The sequence below is a fragment of the Saccopteryx bilineata genome, chromosome 4 (assembly GCF_036850765.1).
Source record: "Saccopteryx bilineata isolate mSacBil1 chromosome 4, mSacBil1_pri_phased_curated, whole genome shotgun sequence".
Lineage (NCBI taxonomy): Eukaryota > Metazoa > Chordata > Mammalia > Chiroptera > Emballonuridae > Saccopteryx > Saccopteryx bilineata.
This window is the reverse complement of record NC_089493.1, coordinates 297,144,849-297,166,175: the sequence shown is the minus strand read 5'-3', so window position 1 is coordinate 297,166,175 and position 21,327 is coordinate 297,144,849. Positions and strand designations below refer to the sequence as shown.

The 21,327-nt window shown below is 56.0% G+C and overlaps 1 protein-coding gene across 1 annotated transcript in view; it reads left to right on the top strand.

The window, feature by feature from the left end:
• The first annotated feature begins 673 nt into the window (after positions 1–673).
• LOC136335753 (phospholipid-transporting ATPase ABCA3-like) overlaps positions 674–21,327 on the top strand; it is a 97,051-nt gene continuing 76,397 nt past the window's right edge. Inside the window, exons 1-6 of the mRNA XM_066276850.1 lie at positions 674–796; positions 5,769–5,893; positions 6,558–6,635; positions 8,862–8,916; positions 15,156–15,251; positions 17,826–17,932. Coding sequence (XP_066132947.1) covers positions 674–796; positions 5,769–5,893; positions 6,558–6,635; positions 8,862–8,916; positions 15,156–15,251; positions 17,826–17,932 — 584 coding nt within the window. The remainder of the gene's footprint in view (positions 797–5,768; positions 5,894–6,557; positions 6,636–8,861; positions 8,917–15,155; positions 15,252–17,825; positions 17,933–21,327) is intronic.

Below are 21,327 nucleotides of genomic sequence, written 5' to 3'. Positions count from 1 at the left end.
TGGGGTTGTCACAACTTGGGGAACAGGAGGGTGGCCGACATCCCATAGGCAGAGTCCGTGGACGCTGATGACCATTCCCAAATGCACGAGGCGACCTCGCAGCAAAGAAGCATCCGGTCCAAAACGTCAAAAGGGCCGAGACTGAGAAACCCTCGTTCCCCGGTTCATCGGTCCACCCTCAGCACCTCGCTCACGGCCCGACACCTTTGTGCCAGGTGCTGGGTTTGTTGGATGAATTCAAGGAGAGGTGAGCTGAAGAGAGACACTCCCTCGGGGGCGGTCGCTATGCTACGCTTACCCTTCTCTTTCCCGGCGTTCTTTCCCTCCCCAGGGAAATGAGCGTTGAGTGTCTTTATCACGGCTACACCATCGAGTCACTTCCACGGTCAAGATCATACGTCTCTGGAAAATCACAGGTGAGCATCGTCTCTGGTTTTGCAAATGAAAACACCACCAACAACACTCACCTTTCGCTCTTGGGAGTTGGGAAATCCCTGCTGCCTCCAGGGACCGACCAGAACAAGAGAATGAAATTCCTCATGAACCCAGAGTCTACAGGGTCTCGACAGAGACCCTCCCCTGTGACCGGAAATAAAATGTTTCCGGAGGCACGGGCCACGTGGAACCAATGTCCGGTGCTGGGGCAACTGATGAAATCACTTTGTTTTACAGCATGAAGAGCATCACTGACGGAGATCCAAAGAAGCCGTTGAACCGGAAGGATGTCAGTGGACTTGGCCAAAATCCAGCCAGCGGACTGCTGGTGACGCACGTTAACCGGACGCAGGACTTACTGGTAAAAAAAAAAAAAAAAAAAATCCTTGGTGCTTTAACTGAGACCCAGCGTTTACACACAGGAATGAGGGAGTGCGGAATGTATCTACCTCTGGGCATCTCTTCTCGTCACATGGGATGATGCCAGGGCTGAAGCGGTCATCTCTAACCCCCTGCCTTTAGAAATGACTGAAGAATGTCCATGCTGTTTATGGAAAATTTGTAGTTCTCTTGGGCATATCATGAGATTCTCTGGAGCATGCCAAGAAGACTCTGTCCAGGTTATCAAAACCTGACGTCTAAGGGAGTGAATTCTAAATGTCCCCTTCTTGAGATTAGGTTTTCTTTTAGGATTCCCTAAAATCTTTCTTTTAGATTCCCCAACGCCTAGATCTAAAAGTTGGTTTTTGTGAATTGGGATTAGAGGAAGAGAGTTATGGCGGAAGAATTAACCTCTGGAATAACCAGGATTCTGGTTTTAGACGAGCTCAATGTGTGAGCCATCTTCCCCAGATGGGGACTGGATTGTCTGGAACTCAGAATTTTTTCTTTTTTTCTCTTTTATTCAGTGAGAGGAGGAGAGGCAGAGAGACAGACTCCGCATGCACCCCGACCAGTATCCACTGAGCAAGCCCACTAAGGGGGAGATGCTCTGCCCATCTGGGGCCATTACTCTGTTGCTCAGCAATGGAGCCATTTTTTAGCGCCTGAGGCAGAAGCCATGGAGCCATCCTCAGTGCCCGGGGCCAACTCCCTCAAACCAACTGAGCCATGGCTGCAGGAGGAGGAGGAGAGAGAGAGAAAGGGGAGGAGTGGAGAAGCAGATGGGTGCTTCTCCTATGTGCCCTGACTGGGAATCAAACCTGGGGCATCCGCACACCAGGCTGGTGCTCTACCACTGAGCCAACTGCCCAGGGCCTAGAATTCTTCACACCATAGAAATGATTGTCACCAGGAGTAGCCAGGTACAAGCCTGCCTGTAACCCCATCTATCTAATCTACCCCGGAGTTTTGAATATCACACTTGTGAAATGCTAATCTGTCCAAAACAATACCATTTTAATGCCGGCAATGAAACAACCAGGAAAACAGTCATGTCTTACTTTTCTCAAGTGTGGGCATTTACGGGAAAAGCAAGTGTCACTAAAAGGCAATGAATGAGGAACTGCCGATCGAGTCTTGAGATTCTGAAGGGTTCTTTCAGTGGCTTCAGATGTGGACGCTATGCCTTGATTTCATCTAATTTCCTATAAATGATACAAGGTCCGGGATGTGCTTCTGACGGGGTGCGTGTTCCCTGTCGTATAAAAAGCGTTTCATTGGACCCGCGTTTCGAGAAGCCTAGGCTCCCGCAGGAAGACCTATTCGGAGTTGAACACAGAAGGTTCACAGATTCCCAATGTCTTATATCTGTCTGTCCCACTGAGGAAAAAAATCCTCATCTGGTCTTCAGTCAGCCCGGTATAAAGAATAAAGCCCAGCCTGACCGGGCGGTGGCGCAGTGGCTAGAGCATCAGACTGGGATGCGGAGGACCCAGGTTGAAAACACTGAGGTCGCTGGCTTGAGCACAGGATCGCTGGCTTGGGTGTAGGATCATAGACATGACCCCATGGTCACTGACTTGAGTCCTCTGGGCCTCAACTGGGCAAGCCCAGGGTTTCGAACCTGCGACCTCCGCATTCCAGGTCCTCGACACTTCATCCACTGCACCACCCACCCTAGGCCAGGCTTTCCTCTCAGTTCTGAATGAAGATGGTCACAGCGGGGTGCCCATTCAAAGACAACAGACTGCAGTCGCAAGCATGATGTGAGCGATTCTCTCTGGGTTTGAATCCCAGCTCCACCAGGTCACTGGCTTGAGCAAGGGGTCACTCGCTCTGCTGTAGCCCCCCCAGTCAAGGCACATATGAGAAAGCAATCAATGAAAACTAAGGTGCTGCAATGAAAAACTGATGATTGATGCTTCTCATCTCTCTCCGTTCCTGTCTGTCTGTCCCTGTTTGTCCCTCTCTCTGTCTCTGTCAAAAAAAAAAAGAAAAAAAAAAAAGGAGCCCCATACTCTGCACACAGTTTAGCTCATATGAAGGCTCAGTCCATCCAGGCGCTGCCCCGAGCCTGCCCTGGGGAGACTGCCCAGCGGCCAGCCCACGCAGCAGGGAGCAAAGGGGGCTCCCCAGTTTCCCTCAGCAGGACGGCAGCGAGAAGGACGGACAGAAAGGGTAGAACAAGGGGTCCCATCTCTGTGAAACGCGTGGTGTAGAGTCCTTTAAACCCAACCAATCAGCTTCTTTGAAATTTCGTGGGCTGGTGTGTTGGTTCCGCCCATTCATGGACCAATCAGATTCTGCTTCCAGGCTAGGCGGAGAAGCCTTCCCCCCCAGGGTTTGGTGTGAGTTGGTTTTACCCTGGGGGGTGGGGCGTGGGGGTGGGGGTGGCTGGACACACCTGTTCTTGTCCTAACAGGCTCAGGTCTAAGGGCTCCAGGGCGCAGTGGACTCTGAGGGCAGGTGGGCCTTCTAGCAAATGAAGCTAATTGGAATGTTGCAGTTTCTCACGCAGCGGGCTTTTCCAGTTTTATAAAAACATCATGTCTGATTCCCCTTGGCTGGTTTTCCCGTGAATAGCTCGCTGCCTGCCCACAGTGACAGACACACGTGGCTTCCCAGGCGCACGGGGACCAGTCCTCCGTTCCTCAGCCTGCAGTCGGGGCCTCCCAGGAAGCCTCCTGAGAAAGAGGGGGCCGGGGTGCCCCAGGGCCGAGGTCCTCCTCGTCTTCACGGAGAAGCGCACCCTTCAGAGTGCAGTCACGGGGCCCTCCCGTCCAAATCCAACAACGCCCCTGATTGTGAATCTCCCAGCACGAATGCGACCACGTCCGTGTCGCCCCACAAACGCGATGGCGTCGTGTCCAAGGCGAGGACAAGGGAAGAGAGGGGAACGAGGCTCCGCCCACCGGGAGACGAGGAGTCCCGAGAGGGGCGCAGGTGCCACCTAGTGTTCGTAGGGAGGGTGGCCGCCTTCCTGAGTGCCGGACGTTAAGCAAAAAGTTACCTTCTCAGTCTCGTTTTATTCTCAAAATGTTTTTTTGTTTTTACAGAGACAGAGACAGAGTCAGAGAGAGGGATAGAGAAGGACGGACAGACAGACAGGAATGGAGAGAGATGAGAAGCATCAATCGTCAGTTTTTCGTTGCGACACCTTAGTTGTTCATTGATTGCTTTCTCATATGTGCCTTGACCGCGGGCCTTCAGCAGACCGAGTAACCCCTTAGCTTGAGCCAGTGACCTTGGGTCCAAGCCGGTGAGCTTTTGCTCAAATCAGATGAGGCCGCGCTCAAGCTGGCGACCTCAGGGTCTCGAACCTGGGTCCTCCGCATCCCAGTCCGACGCTCTTTCCACTGCGCCACCGCCCGGTCAGGCTCAAAACGTTTTTAAGGTTTTGTTGTGCTGATGTCGACAGAGAGAGGAGAGGAGGGGCGGGGGCGGGGGGCGAGAAGAATCCACACAGCTGCTTCGCTCTAGTTGTGCTTTGACTGCTTGTCCTCTGGGCCTTGACCGGGCGAGACCGGGGTTTAGAACCCGCCACCTCAGCGTTCCAGGTCCTCGACACTTCATCCACTGCGCCACCCCAGGCCAGGCCTCCCTCTCAGTTCTGAATGAAGATGGTCACGGCGGGGTGCCCATTCAAAGACGACAGACTGCGGTTGCCAGCATGATGTGAGCGCTTCTCTGCGGGTTCGAATCCCAGCTCCACCAGGTCCTCGCTGTGTAGCTTTGGTCACATGACCTAAATTCTCCCTGCCTGCCTTTCCCGGTCAGTGGAACGGCCTTACTCTGACCCTGTCACCTGCTGCTCCTGTGTCCAGCCCCGTCCCGTCTTCTGTGAGTCGGTCAACAAACGTTTATGGGGGGGGGGTGCAACTGATAGCGGGGCAGGACTCGCCCCCTCGAGACGGCACAGAGAAGGCGAGGGAGGAAAAGCACAGAGACACCCCCGGTGAGAGCAGTCCGCCACTGTCCCCTGGGCTTGGCAGGGTCTCAGATGCTGGTCGGGGGCTGAGAGAGATGGACAGGGTTCAGAAAAGGGACCGCCAGGGGCGCCCGAAGGAGCTGCCAGGAGGAGTCTGATTCTGCCCACCAGGCGTGCCAGGTGACTGCTTTGTGGGCCGAGGTGACTTTGTCTCTGGTTGGTCCCCGGGCTGGGAACGGGACAGGAGAAATAGGAAAGCAGCCGTCGCTGACCGGGGCCTGACCCTCTAGGCCAGCTGCTGCCGACGTGGTGGGCGGGTCCGAGTGCTGTGGTCTCACGTGGTCGGGCTGTTCGTGGGGCAGCAGCTGTGTCGGGCTCGCGCGGGCGGGTTTGGCGGCTGCAAGCGCGTTGCCTGATGAGTGCGTGAGCCGCGGCCACACCACGTGTGTGTGTGTGTGTGGTCTGTGGGAGGCTCCAGGTGTGTGTGTGTGTGTGGTCTGCGGGAGGCTCAGGTGCTTGCCCTCCGGGGCCGGGTCTCCCTGATCGCTCTCGGGCCACCGCACAAAGCGGGGTCCCCTTCGTGTGTTCACTCGCCGGTCTCTGCGAGCCTCCAATCGACAGGATGGCCGGACGCTTTCCGGCTCCACGGCTCCTCTGCTGTTGGCCCAAGTCCAGTGAGAACCTCCGTGGCCTCGGCCACCAGACTTACCCTGTTGTATGTCTGCAGACTGGGCCTTGCACAGGGCAGGCCGTGGGGAGTGACCCCTGAACGCGTGACGCCCCAGCCGCGTCTTAGGGGGGAGGTGACAGATGGCAGCCGGCCCGGGGCTCGGGCCTCCGCAGGCGTCTGTCTGTTCCTTCAGCGAGCAGGGCGAGATCTCCAACGCTCTGCTGCCCAGGAGACCTGTCCGAGGGTCGGCCCTGGGGCGGCCCGTGTGGAGGAGAGAACGGAGACCCTCAGGCACCCTCCCTCGACCTCGCCCTGTCCGCGGTGTCCTGCTTGATTCTGGCTTCTGTCCCACAGCGGCTGCAGGCAGACGAGACCCAGCCTTCCCCGAGGGCTGACCCCCAGGACTGGCTTTCTGCTCACAGTTTAAAGTCTGAGAAACTCACCCTGGCTGACCTGATCGGCCAGAGCACCGCCACGCTGTAAGTCTGAAGGCCCCCCCCAGGCCCCCCCCCGAGTTTGCCAGGACTCCCCCGCCCCCTCCCCGCCCCCCGCCCCCCACCCCCCACCCCCCACCCCCACCCCCGGTCTGCCAGGACTCCCCCGACCTCCCAGCCCCCCCCAGTCTGCCAGGACTCCCCCCCCCCACCCCCACCCCCGGTCTGCCAGGACTCCCCGCCCCCCCCACCCCCACCCCCACCCCCGGTCTGCCAGGACTCCCCCGCCCCCTTTCCGCCCCCCGCCCCCCCCACCCCCGGTCTGCCAGGACTCCCCCGCCCCCCAGCCCCCCCCAGTCTGCCAGGACTGCCCCGCCCCCCCCCCAGCCCCCCAGTCTGCCAGGACTGCCCCGCCCCCCCCCCACCCCACCCCCACCCCCACCCCCACCCCGGGTCTGCCATGACTCCCCCGCCCCCCTCCCTGCCCCCCCAGCCCCCCCAGTCTGTCAGGACTCCCCCGCCCCCTCCCTGCCCCACCCCCCCACCCCTGGTCTGCCAGGACTCCCCCCCCTCCCCGGCCCCCCAGCCCCCCCCTGTCTGCCAGGACTCCCCCCCCCCTCCCCGCCTCCCCAACTCCCCCCTCAGGACTCCCCCCCCTCCCCGCCCCACCGGCCCACAGACCCCCTCCTTAAGGGCTTTCCTCCTTCAGGGAGGAGGGCGGCCATGCCGTGGAGAAGATGCATTTCCCAGCCCGGATCCTCCAGCGGTTTGAATCAAAGCTCTCTGAGTAAGTGTCCCTCGGTGTCCTGCCGGCCACCCCCCCACACCTCCCCAGAGCTCACGGATGGCCTCCTTGCTGCAGCGGCAAAGCCACTCTGGACAGACGACCAGTCTCTGTGGGGCTTTGGGCAAACGTCTTCCTGCCTCTAGCCTGATTGATATCCTTTCCTCTCAGATGAAGAGGTTGGACCCTATCTGTGTTTCACCGCCTTTTAAAAATCGATGCATCCCTGTGGAGAAACACGTAAAACCTCGCAACCTCAGCTGATGCGTCGTGGTGAAGAGTGACCACTTCCAGTGACCAGTGGGTTGGCTGCATGCTTTTGTAAAGGTCTTTCGAAATAGGCAGGCTGCCCGCGCCCACACCCGATTCTGGCAGCGCATGCAGGCGCCCCATCCTGGCTCTGCAGCCCGTGGCCCCCCATCCTGGCTCTGCAGCCCGTGGCCCCCCATCCTGGCTCTGCAGCCCGGGGCCCCCCATCCTGGCTCTGCAGCCCGTGGCCCCCCATCCTGGCTCTGCAGCCCGTGGCCCCCCATCCTGGCTCTGCAGCCCGGGGCCCCCCATCCTGGCTCTGCAGCCCGTGGCCCCCCATCCTGGCTCTGCAGCCCGGGGCCCCCCATCCTGGCTCTGCAGCCCGGGGCCCCCCATCCTGGCTCTGCAGCCGGGGCCCCCCATCCTGGCTCTGCAGCCCGTGGCCCCCCATCCTGGCTCTGCAGCCCGTGGCCCGCCCGTGGTCAGTGTTTCCTGGGTTTTCCTACAACGTGGTCACAATAATTCATAGCTAACCTTTAATAATGTGTTAGGAACTCGCTATCCCCAGAACAACCTGAAATATTATATGACTCTAAAGTCAACGAAAAGTCAATTGCTAAATTCATCAAAACATTTTGACTGGAACTTTTATAGCTTTTTTTTTTTTTTTTTTCTCTTTTGTGAGCGAGAGACCGAGAGAGACAGACAGTGAGATGAGAAGTATCAGCTCATAGTTGTGGCACCTTAGCTGTTCACTGAAGGCTCCTGATACGTGCCTTGACTGGGGGGCTCCAGCTGAGCCAGTGACCCCTGGCTCAAGCCAGCGACCATGGGTCATGTCTATGATCCCACATTCAAGCTGGTGACCCCGCGCTCAAGCTGGTGACCTCGGGGTTTCAAACCTGGGCCCCTAGCGTCCCGGGTTGATGCTCAGTTCACTGTGCCACCACTGGTCAGGTTTATAGCCATTTTTATTGGGTTGGAAGTTTTCAATAGGCTTTAAAGCATTCTGCAATATCTTGGTTGAGTGGTTTTAATTGCTAATTCAACATGTTGTTAAGGAATGTTGAAGTGTATTTATTAGGTTAATGAGTCATTTGACAAATTGATTTTCAAGGGACTGCCTTTCAGTGCATTGATTTAAAACAGGTTGACTCACGCTAGAGTCTCATCGTTATCTTCCTATCGGAGACGATAAAACTGGGGCTCAGAGAGGTTGCCTCAGCCGTCCAAGGTCACACAGCTAGGACATGGCAGGGCTGGATCCTCCAGACCAGCGGGTCTCGTGATGAAGTTGGCACTCTCAGCCCCACCCGTACTCGTGTGTGCCTGAGCGCTGTGCTCCGCCCATGGCCTCGGAGGCCCCCATCCAAGGGCCTTCCTGACCCTCCTCTGGGCCCCCAGGTCCCTCAGCCCTCCATGAGGGAGATCAGCCAAATTCCCAGGGCTGAGCCTCGAGCACCTGTTACACGCTGGTCTCCCAACAGCCACTGGAGTGTTTTGCTAATTATTTTTTGGAAACAAAGGTTTCTCAATTTTTGTTTTTTTTGCTCATTCATCCACTGAGAAAGTGCACAGGTGTGTCTCTGATCACCTCTGAGTGGTGGGATCCCTCCCCCGAGTTCACAGACTTGGGAGGGGCAGGAGTGCCATTCCTCATGAGAGCAGCCCCACCCTGCCAGAGCCCACACTCGTCCCCTGGCCGGCTGAGTGACCGATGGACCGTGGCGCTCCTGTATCCCCAGGAGCAGTGGCCAGCGGAGCTCCCTCCCACAGCTCCCCTCTGCCCCCCGCCTGGGCAGACAGTGCCCTCAGCTCCCTCCGCTACCTCGCGCCTGACCTTCCCCCCCCCCCCCCCCCCCCCGCACCTTAGACGCATTAAATAAACCCACCCACGCTTTCCTGCCACGTGCGTGGCTGCTGCTGCCCAGCGAGGAAGCAGACCTCCAGGCGACCCCTCTTTCTGGTGTTTCTCGACAGAGCTATTGAACTCTATCGGCAGAGACTTCAGTGGCTCACGGAAAACAGCAAAAAGGTAACAGACCTGAATTTCCTTCCTTGCCGCTTTCCCCGCACGCCCCTCAGAGCTGCTAGGACCCCTCCTGCAGAGGACAGACCCCTCCAGCTTCAGTGGGCTTCAGCAAAAAAAAAAATTCTTGACCTACGTACCTGCGTGGAGCGCCCAGACACAGCTGTGCCCAGGGGCTCGGACGCTGTCCTGTCATTGCATCTGGGTTCTGCTCTCCTGGGGTTGGTTGTCTTCTCTGGAAGGCTGTTCCCAGGCTTGGGACGATGGTCCTCAGCATCCGTTCTAAGCTCACCTGTTCCCACCTAGAGCGACAAGCCGATAGGGACCTCCCTTCCCCTCACTACCCCTCCCCTCCCCTCCCCTCCGCCCCCCTCCCCCTCCCCTCCCTCCCCTCCCCTCCGCTCTCTCGGCCTCCCCTCCCCTCCCTCTCCTCCCTTCCCTTTCCCTCCCCTCCCCTCCCCTCCCTTCCCCTTCCCTCCCCTCTCCTCCCCTCTCTCCCCTCCCCTCACCTTTCTTGGTACATCCTCCCAGGCCCTCGGATTGATTCACTGGGATAAACACACAGTGGCCAAGTGGATGAGCTATATACTAACTCCCTGGGATTGGAGCTAGTGCTCATTCCTGGGGGGTGGAGGAAGACTGGAGGGGGTCACCCCCAAACCTCGTGCACTGAGACAGGGAGACGGAGGGCCATACATAGAAAGCCAGAGGGCCCTGGGCAGGCGAGAGCCGACACCCTTCCCCCCACCCCCCTTTCACCACGGACCCTGAAAGAGCTTTACAGGACTAAGGGGTGACCCTCTGCCCCCACCTCCTCCTGAAAGTTGGACTAAATGTCTTCCTCAGACCCGGAGGGGAGAAAGGTGACTATGGGCCGATGAATCCTTGACGTTCTCTCTTTCTCATTTGCTTTAGCCTGTTTTCCTCCAACGGAGGCCCTTTGCTTTCACCTGGGGCGTTTGCTGGAGACATCTTGGTGGTTGTGACTGGGGAGGGAGGTTTCCAGGGGTGTGGGGGACTAGCCCGCGGCACGAGCACCGGCTGGCTCCTTACGGAGGAGGAGGAGGGTTATCTGGCCACAGGGTGCGGAGGCTGACAAAGCCGCCTATAGACGCAGAAGGAGGCTGAAGGCCGAGCACACACACACACACACACACCGCCACCCTCCCCACCAAGGCTTCTCAAACACTGTGGTGCAACCTGATCCAAGGCGGGGCTGACCCTACAGGGCGGGGTAGTTCCCAGGGGTCCCCGTATTTTGTCTTCAGGATGGGCAGGGGCTGGTCTGGCCGGGGAGATTGAGGACTAGGATGCCGTGTCCTACAAGGACCGATGGGCAAGGCAGGGTTTCAGCTTGTTTGATGCTGTGTCCTACTCTACTCAGAGCTCCAGAGAGTTGAGAACCTAGACTTGACCAGTTGGATTCTGGCAAGAGCAGGGTTGTCGGTCACCTTGACAGAGGTGGCTTTGGAGGACTGGGGAGGGGACAGCCTCATCTGAGTGGGTCACAGAGAAATGGGTGGTCGTGATAAACTATTTATTTATTTTTTTTTTTTTTTTTTTTTTTTTTTTTGTATTTTTCTGAAGCTGGAAACAGGGAGAGACAGTCAGACAGACTCCCGCATGCGCCCGACCGGGATCCACCCGGCATGCCCACCAGGGGCGACGCTCTGCCCACCAGGGGGCGATGCTCTGCCCCTCTGGGCATCGCTCGTTGCTATCAAAGCCACTCTAGAGCCTGGGGCAGAGGCCAAGGAGCCATCCCCAGCGCCCGGGCCATCTTTGCTCCAATGGAGCCTTGGCTGCGGGAGGGGAAGAGAGAGACAGAGAGGAAGAGGGGGGGGTGGAGAAGCAAATGGGTGCTTCTCCTATGTGCCCTGGCCGGGAATCGAACCCGGGTCCCCCGCACGCCAGGCCGATGCTCTACCACTGAGCCAACCGGCCAGGGCCTATTTATTTTTTCTGAAGTTGGAAACGGGGAGGCAGTCAGACAGACTCCCGCACGCACCCGACTGGGATCCACCCGGCATGCCCACCAGGGGGCGATGCTCTGCCCATCTGGGGCGTTGCTCTGTTGTGACCAGAGCCATTCTAGCGCTTGAGGCAGAGGCCACAGAGCCATCCTCAGTGCCCAGGCCAACTTTGCTCCAATGGAGCCTTGGCTGCGGGAGGGGAAGAGAGAGACAGAGAGGAAGGAGAGGGGGAGGGGTGGAGAAGCAGATGGGCGCTTCTCCTGTGTGCCCTGGCCGGGAATCGAACCTGGGACTTCTGCACGCCAGGCCGACGCTCTACCACTGAGCCAACCGGCCAGGGCCGTGATAAACTATTTAATCGGTTATTATCATTAAGTTAGAGCCGGGTCTGCTAGGTAGTTCACGGCATAAAATGAAAGTCATCAGGAGTCCACTGAGCTGGCAAATATGCTCAGAGAAGCTGAATGACAGGGACTTGACTCTCGTGGTGGAGACGTGTGGCCGGCTAAGTCCAGGTCCTTGCTTTCGGTGGGGGTCCCCGAACAAACCCACTTGGAGGGGGGCAGGTGCTTCACAGCCGTTGCCAAATGGTCATGGCGGGTGGGCGACATGGAATCCACGCTGGAGTCTCAGGCGACTTATCTCTGGTCAGGCCACTCACCACGCCACTGAGTGACATGATCACACTTCTTTTTTTTTTTTTTTTTTTTTTCTGAAGCTGGAAACGGGGAGAGACAGTCAGACAGTCTCCCGCATGCGCCCGATTGGGCTCCACCCGGCATGCCCACCAGGGGGCGACACTCTGCCCACCAGGGGGCGATGCTCTGCCCCTCCGGGGCGTCACTCTGCCATGACCAGAGCCACTCTAGCGCCTGGGGCAGAGGCCAAGGAGCCATCCCCAGCACCCGGGCCATCCTTGCTCCAATGGAGCCTTGGCTGCGGGAGGGGAAGAGAGAGACAGAGAGGAAGGAGGGGGTGGGAGTAGAGAAGCAAATGGGCGCTTCTCCTGTGTGCCCTGGCCGGGAATCGACCCGGGTCCCCCGCACGCCAGGCCGACCCTCTACTGCTGAGCCAACTGGCCAGGGCCATGATCACACTTCTAACATAAGTTACAGGTGGGCTTGATAATCAGGGGGGCAGACGGAGTTCTCAGAGAAGAGAGTGAACCTGTCACCCCTCGGCCATCAGGCCTTCCCTCGTGGGCTTTTCCGTAAGAGAGTCAGTCACATTGTTTCACATGCGCTATCGGCACAACGCCAGGACGAACGGAGTTATCTAACCGAAGGGGGGAACTGGTCACCCCTACGTCACTCGTAGCTTCCTTTTTCACGTTTCAGATTCATTTGGTTTTATGCTGACTAGAGCAGGAGGTAAAGAAGGGCTGTTAAAATGGGCAGCAGAGAACTGGGAGTCCTCCAGGGGTTCGTCCCGCGGGGAGGTGGGTCATTCTGTAGCCTGTCCCCGTGGGAGTCATGCAACAGAGAGGGAGGACCCTGGCGTCGGGCAGGAGGGGCGGTGATGGGAGCAACATCCCGGTCTGACAGGAAAAGATCTGGTGGTGCAAGCCGGAAGGTTGGCCCGGGCGCGTTGAGGGTGAGCCCTGGGTCCCCCGCCCCCTGAGAAAGGCCACGTGTGTGGGCACAGCGGGCAGGCAGGCTGGCAGATTCTGTTGGAAAGATTTTTTAAAAAGCAAACAAACCCTTCAGGTTTTTTTCTGTTTTCTTGGTGACATTGGAGGCAGAAATCGCCACCAGAGGCACGCAGAGAGGGGAGGCTGGAGGCAGGCGTCTCAGAGAGGTGTCCCATGCTCTGCTCCGTGAGCAGGAAGTGAATTCAACAGGAAGCCCCTCTGGTGTCTCACGAAGTAGGACTCTGGGCAAAAGAGTATGACATGGGACCGAGGGCCCCTAGAGCAGTGATTTTCAACCTTTTTTGAGCTGCAGCACATTTTTTACATTTACAAAATCCTGGGGCACACCACCTACCAAAATGACATAAAATGACACTCAACTGTTAGACTTTATTTAAATTTTAAATAATTTATTTAAAAAAAGTTAAATAAAAAAGGATAACCCCCTCATATATACAGTCCCATGTAACATCCCCTCATATACAGTCCCATGTAACCTCCCCTTATAAATACAGTCCCACATAACATCCCCTCATATATACAGTCCCATGTAACCTCATATACAGCCCCATGTAACCTCATATATACAGTCCCATGTATCCCCTCATATATACAGTCCCGCTAATAGATACTGGAGCTTTTATCGAGGTTGTGGGTTCAAATCAATTTAGCAAATACTCTCTCTATATAGAGACTGGACAAAATCAGTTTTAGAAAATGTTGGGTACTTGTGTAACATCATAAGTCCTCAGAGCATCTCGACTGTCAGATTGAGAAGTTTGCTTTCTAGGTAAGGATTCTGATAAATACTAGAGTTCTCCCTGAGGTTGTGGGTTCAAATCCCATGGTCAGCTGGGTGCAGGGGCCTTAGTTCTGTCTGTTTTGATGGTGTATATAGAGATTTGAGCTCTTTAAGATGATGACCCTTCAGGAGGCCATATCAATATAGATAACATTGTGATGCATTGTATATCACCCTCTGCGGGGGCCTCTTTTAAAAAGAAAAAGGTCAAATATCTATATATACCATCAGGATAGACATAACCAGGTGAGGCTGAGGCTTCATCTAGTGGTGGCAACATTTACCTCCAGTCCTGACCAGGATTAGAAATCGGGACCATGGGGAGGAGTAGCAGCTTCAACTACTCGCCAAGGCCACACAATGACAAGTGCGCGGCAGCCCGAGCGGGACCTTCCTGGGTGTAGATGAGAGGCGGCCTACTATTGGTTCATCGCTAGTGGTCGGGATGAATCCTAGAAGGTGATTGGTCAGTGAGCGTTCCCTGTGCCTCCACTCTTCCTGTCGCTGATAACTGGAGGGATTGTGAGGGGAATGTTTATGTTCGGATGGAGGCGGCTGGAGGCTGGTCGGATAAATAGCCTCCATGGGCCGTATCCAGCACGTGGGCCGTAGTTTGGGGACCCATGTTTAATTTCTCACGGCACACTGGTTGAAAAACACTGCTCTAGAGAATGGTCAAGAATGGTGACAGGAATGAAAACCCCAGCCCACAACGCAGCTGCACCTGGGTGGGTAGTTACCGTATTTCTCCATGTATAAGACTCTCCATGGGCCTGACCAGGCAGTGGGCAGTGGATAGAGCGTCGGACCGGGACGTGGAGGACCCAGGTTCAAAACCCCAAGGTCACCAGCTTGAGCCCAAGGTCACTGGCTTGAGCAAGGGGTCACTTGGTCTGCTGTAGCCCCCAGTCAAGGCACATATGAGAAAGCAATCAATGAACAACTAAGATGTCGCACCGAAAAACTTATGACTGATGCTTCTCATCTCTCTCCCTTCCTGTCTGTCTGTCCCTATCTGTCCCTCTCTCTGTCTCTGTCACTCACACACACACACACACACACACACAAAACACACTCCCATGAATAAGACACACCTTAATTTTGGGTCCAAAATTTGAAAAAAGACAAGCACACACACACAAAAAGCAGGAAACGCAAGTAAAAATCTACAACAATGAGCGCAAAAACAAGAGCAAAAAAGTGGGAAATGAAAGTTTTTTAAAAAATCTACAACCACTGTGTAAGACACACCCAGTTTTTAGACTCCAAATTTTTCGAAAAGGTTTGCGTCTTCTACCTGGGGAAACACGGTACATGCCCCCCCCCCGCCCCCCACATGGACCAAGGAGATGGATGGGGACGGTGGTTAGGAGCCTCACGAGAAACTCACAGAGGTGCCCGGCAGCTGGCCAGCTGAGCATCTCTGCCTTTGATTAGCCGAGAAGGAGAAACATCCATGAGGATGTAGGACTAGAAATGAAACCGGATAGCGGATGTGGTGAGACCTCACACCTTATCCCCTACAAAGGATGCTTTTCCTACGGCTCCCAATGTTCTGCCATGAACCTGTATGACTTCCTAAGAGGAGGCAGTAAATATCACTAAAAACAACCCCAAAACAAAAACCCACCCCACAGAACTTGTGAGGCTAGCCTGCCACAGAGTGGGAGCAGTCGCCAGGACCTGGGTTCCGCTCTCTCCTCTGTCACCGGGGACTTCCTTCTGCGGCCCCTCTGAGGTGGGGGTTGGGGGCGGCTCCATGAGTCCCATCACGGGGCAGAAGCTCCGGAGTCGGCAGTGCAGAGCCGTGCTGCTCATCCTGGGGGCCTTTGGGTTTCAGGTGTTTGGCCTCATCCGGGGGTCCAGAGTGGGCCTCCTCATTGGCGTGTCCGCCGTCCACGGCCCCGGGAAAGAAGAATTTCAGAAGGACCTCATGGTAAGCCGCTGGGAGCGATCTCTCCACGGGAGCCTGTCCACCTTGCTGCCGGGAAATCATGGTGGTGGTGGCGTAGCTCTGGTTTCCCGGCCCGGGCCCTCCTGCCCTCAGCATGTCTGGAGCAGAGCGGCCACACGCCCTGGGCTCGGACCTCGGCTACCTCGCCCACTCTTGGGCTCTGCAACCTCAGTCCCTCATCCCTCTGTGCCTTAGTTACCTCATCTGTGAAATGGGGGTGAGCACAGTGGCCCCTCATGGGGCTGCCGGAGTCAGGCAGGACTTCCTATACAAGCTTAGTGCTCCACACAAAGTCTGTGAAATGGGGGTGAGCACAGTGACCCCTCACGGGGCTGCCGGAGTCCGGCAAGACTTCCTGTACAAGCTCAGTGCTCCACACAAAGTCTGTGAAATGGGGGTGAGCACAGTGACCCCTCACGGGGCCCAGGCAGGACTTCCTATACAAGCTCAGTGCTCTGTACAGTCTGGCCCAGGAAAGACCTCCGTGGTCTCCGTAAAGCGTAAAGCGACGTGGAGGACTGCTGTTAAGGGGACACCAAGAGCTTTTAGGGGCCCTTTTGCTGCAGTAACCAGTTTGAAGACACTTTTTTAAGGCTCCACATGGACCCATTGTCCGGGCTTATATCTGTTCCGGGTCTCAGCAGGTATCAGGGGACAGGGGTCCATGCAGGTTTACCTTCATGACATGTCCTCAGGGCTGAACTTCCAGAGATCCCCCCGGGGGCTGGTCTAATATTAGCCAACACCACGTTTCCGTGGGTGGCATGCAGGCAGAAGTCCTGGGTGAGAGAAGAGGGAAAAGGCATCTTGCTGTTGGCTATTCACCAGCCACAGTGTAAGAACATGGAGCAGGCTGGCCTCGTGCCCACAGCTCCACCCCCAACCCACATGCCTCGGAGAGAGACCACTGTCCCCGAGGTCCGGTCTCCCTGTCTGGGGGCCGCAGCTAAGAGTTCAACCATCGTGCACCCAGGTGGGTAGCCAGCATGCACACCCCACCCGCACTTCTGACCCAGGCGTGCGGCGGCCCTGGGGAGCTGTGCCGTAATAGAACGGGGGTCTGCAGCCTGCGAGGTCACACGGTTCATCCCCAGGCTGACGCCGTGCCCTGTCCTCGCCCCACGGGACCATGGGGTCAGGCTGGGGTCGACGGCCACAGTGCTCAGCCCACATCCCCAGGGGGTGGGAAGTGAAGGTCAGTGTAGGGGTCACTAAGCGGACCCTCAAGTGACCCTGCTTCAGCACCGCTCACACCCCAGCCCAGAGGGACCGGCCGCAGCGTGACAGGTAAAGCCCAGCTGCACGCAGCCCCGTGGCTCTGGGAGCCAGCAGTGTCTTTCCGTGACCGGAGTAGGACCAGGACGTGGCAGGTGTGTGCCAGCACAGGCTTGAAGTAGGTAGGCAAGCTCTTCTGTGGTGTCATCGAAAAAGAATTTCTGGGACATCCAGGAGTTGTGGGTTATTATTTTTTTTTCTTTTACAGAGACAGAGAGAGAGAGAGAGGGATAGATAGGGACAGACAGACAGGAACGGAGAGAGATGAGAAGCATCAATCATCAGTTTTTCATTGCGACACCTTAGTTGTTCATTGACTGCTTTCTCATATGTGCCTTGACCGTGGGGCTATAGCAGACCGAGTGACCCCTTGCTCGAGCCAGTGACCTTGGGTCCAAGCTGGTGAACTTTTTGCTCAAACCGGATGAGCCCGAGCTCAAGCTGGCGACCTCGGGGTCTTGAACCTGGGTCCTCTGCATCCCAGTCTGACACTCTATCCACTGTGCCATTGCCTGGTCAGGCGACTTCCAGGAGTTTTAAGCAATAGCGGCAAGATTTATTGGAGCAAAAGAGTGACAGTGTCCTCGTGGGGAGGCAGAGAGTGGGCAGGCTCTGGTGGCAGCTGCGTGAACTTGGTCCTCTGCCGCTGCTCACTGCTCCTGGTGGCACGTCTCCTGAGGACCCTTGGAGTTTGGGAGACAGGAAGGCAAAAAGTCCACTTGAAGAGGACATTCGAACCGTGTGCTCCACGGAGGGCACGAGCTGGGTTCTTTGTCCAGCTTCCAGATGCTTCCTTGGGTTCAGGAAAGGGCAGCCTTCTATCAGACCACCCAGTCTCTTTCCTGGCTTTTCTGGGGCGGTGCTAGTGCCCGCCCCCTGTCCAATCCCTTCCCTGGATTTTTTTTTTTTGAGGCGCATGCCCTGCTCCAATCCGATCCTCTCCCCAGATTTTCCCAGGCTAGGCTCTTCCCCTGTGTGATCACCCTTTTGGCTCCTATGGTCCCTGGAGTCAGTGAAAGGAATTCCTCCTCACCCTTTGCCTCCTGCCCAGTCCGCTAGTCGGGTGGACGGACGGACGCTGGTTATCCCCGGCAGGAGTGGTGGTTAAATTGTCCTTTCTCGCCCAGTCAGCGCGGGGAGGTGTGTGTCCAGATCTGGTTACTCCTCCCTGGGGTGACCGGGACGCTGCTGCTCCCTGACTGAGTCGGGCTTCCCCGGAGGTCTGGCTGTCCTCTCATTTGTTCATGACCCCCTCCCTCCCCTGCCATTCCTGTCCACCAGAGCCTCGTCGACGAGCAGCTGAGCCACAAGGAGAAGCTGTATGTCCTGTCCTTCGGTGCCACCACCAGCACGCTCTGGCCAAACCCTGTGGACGTCAGCTCCTCCAGGTGAGTGACCGCCCAGCCCTGGCCAGGATGGTCCACCGGTCATTGTCCTCCCCGAGTATGAATGTCTTTATTGAGTGTTCAAGACCCCCGATCGGATAAGGAAATTAAAACAAAAAACAAAAAACAAAAAACCCACAAAAAACCATTCACGAAAGCAGAGGCACCACCAGCCGCTAACTTTTAGGAGAAAGGGGTTTTGCCCTCACAAGCGATCCACCAAATGAAGGGCGAGGCACCTTTCACTTTTACCCAGGAAATTAGCGAATACTTTTATTGTTATGAAAAGAATAGGGGAGCTGGGCAGAGGACTGGGTAAGGAGTGTAGGGGAATTGAGCAAAAAAAAAAAAGGACAAAGAAGAAAGTTCAAAGAAAATAAGAAAAGGAAAATAAGACAGGCTAACCTTCAAAAATCCAAACAGTATGAGGGATAAATAATAGTAACAAATGAACCTCTGTCTCCCAAGTCCTCCTCTCTCCTCCCAGTAACAGTTTCTTCTTTCTACCCCCAGGCAGCCTGTCACATATCTGTTTATCCTTATTTGTTTATTTATTTTATTCAGTGAGAGGAGGTAGAGACAGAGAGACAGACTCCTGCATGCATCCTGACCCGGATCCACCTGGCAAGCCCACTAGGGGCGATGCTCTGCCCATCTGGGGTGTTGCTCCATTGCTCAGCAACCAAGCTCTTCTTAGCACCTGAGTGAGGCCATGGAACCATCCTCAGCACCCAGGGCCAACTCACTCCAATGGAGGGGAAGAGAGAGAGAGAGAGAGAGAGGGAGGGAGAGAGAGAGAGAGAGAGAGAAGTGAGAGGGGGAGGGGTGGAGAAGCAGATGGATGATTCTCCTGTGTGCCCTGACTAGGAATCAAACTCAGGACATCCACACGCCGAGCCAATGCTCCACCACTGAGCCAACTGGCCAGGGCCTACCCTCTTTTATTTAAGCGTAAGGGGGAGCCTGTCACCCTGGCCAGCAACTGGCCTTGCCCCTAACTTTGAACATCCTGTGCACAGGACTGCCTCATTCTCGCCGATGGCTGCGGAGTATTCCACTGCACAGACACACCACACTGCTTATACCACTGTGTCGAAATTTCTTTCCCATGAAGGGAATATCCTTGCCCCCCCCGACCATGTGTTAAGTACCACACTAGGCACTTTGCATGAACTATCTTATTTCATATGTGTAGCCCACACACACGGAATAGCATTATTATCCCCAGTTTGCAAATGAAGAGGCCAAAACTCAGGTTAGGGAACACGTGCAAGGCGGCAGGGCCAGGATCAGAACCCAGAGCAGCGTCCAGAAAAATCTCGTCCTGGGGCTTCTGGGGGGTGGAGGTGGCCCTTGCCGTCCGGCCAGAGAGGCAACTCAGTTCCTGGCCGTGCTGGCTCTGAATCCTGGCTCTGACCATCGTGGGGTCACCTCTACCGGCCGTTACCTCTCTCACGAGCAGAAAGAGGCCTCGGCACCTGCCCCTCGCTGACCTGTTGCAAGGATGAAATGAAAAATAAGTACCTGGCATATGGTTGGTTCTCGGTGACTGAGAGCATTTTTTTTTTTTTTTTGGACTGTGATTTCCACCTTAGTGAGAAACCCCTGATCTCCATTGTCCAACCTGGAAATGGCCTTGAGTCTTCTGTCCAGGAGTTTCTCAACATCTGTCACTCCCGGATTCCTGTGACGTTTATCATATCTCTGCCATATGTACTCTCCACCACTCACACTGGTACCGACTTTCTTTATAGCAGCCCTGTGTGTTGTTGAAGGAGACTCGATCAGGGCCATCATAACCAGGAAGCCTGGGTTCTGGCCATCATTAGAAAGTAGCCAAAATATTTATATAAATACAAGGAAAGCAGACAAAGCAATGATACTAAATTTCAGCTTGAAACCTATTGGCTGGAGACGGTGCTGGTCCCGAACTTGTTCTTCCTCTGTTTGAAAGGGAAATGGGGCAGTTACGAGGAGCAAAGGCAGCCTGACCGGTCGCGACGCAGTCGATAGAGCGTCGACCTGGGACACTGAGGTCCCGAGTTCAAAACTCCGAGGTTGCCGGCTTGAGCGCGGGCTCACCAGCTTGAGTGTGGGGTCGCCAGCTTGAACGCGGGATCTTTGACGTGATTCCAAGGTTGCTGGCTTGAGCAAGGCGGTCACTGGCACAGCTTAAGCCCCCCCCCAAGACATACATAGGAGAAGCAACCTATGAACAACTAAAGTGTCACAGCTACGAGCTGACACTTCTCCTCTCTCTCCCTTTCCTTTCCTCTCCCTTTCTATTTCTCTCTCTCTCAAAAAAAAAAAATTATACACACACACACACACACACACACACACACACGGAAAGACAGCCCTGGCCGGTTGGCTCAGTGATAGAGTGTCGGCCTGGCGTGCAGAAGTCCTGGGTTCGATTCCCGGCCAGGACACACAGGAGAAGCACCCATTTGCTTCTCCCCCCCTCCCCCCTCCTTCCTCTCTGTCTCTCTCTTCCCCTCCCACAGCCGAGGCTCCATTGGAGCAAAGATGGCCCGGGCGCTGGGGATGGCTCCTTGGCCTCTGCCCCAGGCGCTAGAGTGGCTCTGGTCGCAACAGAGCGACGCCCTGGTGGGCAGAGCGTTGCCCCCTGGTGGGCGTGCCGGGTGGAACCCGGTCGGGCGCATGCGGGAGTCTGTCTGACTGTCTCTCCCCATTTCCAGCTTCAGAAAAATACAAAAAAAAAAAAGATGGAAAGACTTATTTCTAGCAATAGTCTAAGACTTGGGGATATTTTTTTTTTTTTGGTTAGAGTGATAAAGAAATAAACAGAGCAGACCTCTCTCACTAGTACCAGTTGAGGTATTAAACCAAGAGAGCACAGTGCTAAGTCATCGCCCCTGTAACCTGTGCTGTGTATCCCAGTCCACTGGAGGTGTAGCCACACAGCCATGGCCTTCTCTTAGAGCACGCTGAGCGTTCGGGGGTGAACTGCATGCTTCAGGCGGGGGCTGCCCCCGGGAGAGCTGTGTGTGTGTGTCTGTGTGTGTGTGTGTGTGTGTGGAGGGGTGGGTGGTTGGGAAGGCGTAGAAGACAGCTCTGAGCCCCAGACCCTCCAGGAGAGCTGTGTGTGTGTGTGTGTGTGTGTGTGTGGAGGGGTGGGGTGGCTGGAAGGCATAGAAGACAGCTCTGAGCCCCAGACCCTCCAGGAGAGCTGTGTGTGTGTGTGTGTGTGTGTGTGTAGGGGTGGTGGTTGGGAAGGCGTATAAGACAGCTCTGAGCCCCAGACCCTCCAGGAGAGCTGTGTGTGTGTGTGTGTGTGTGTGTGTGTGGAGGGGTGGGTGGCTGGGAAGGCGTAGAAGACAGCTCTGAGCCCCAGACCCCCAGGAGAGCTGTGTGTGTGTGTGTGTGTGTGTGTG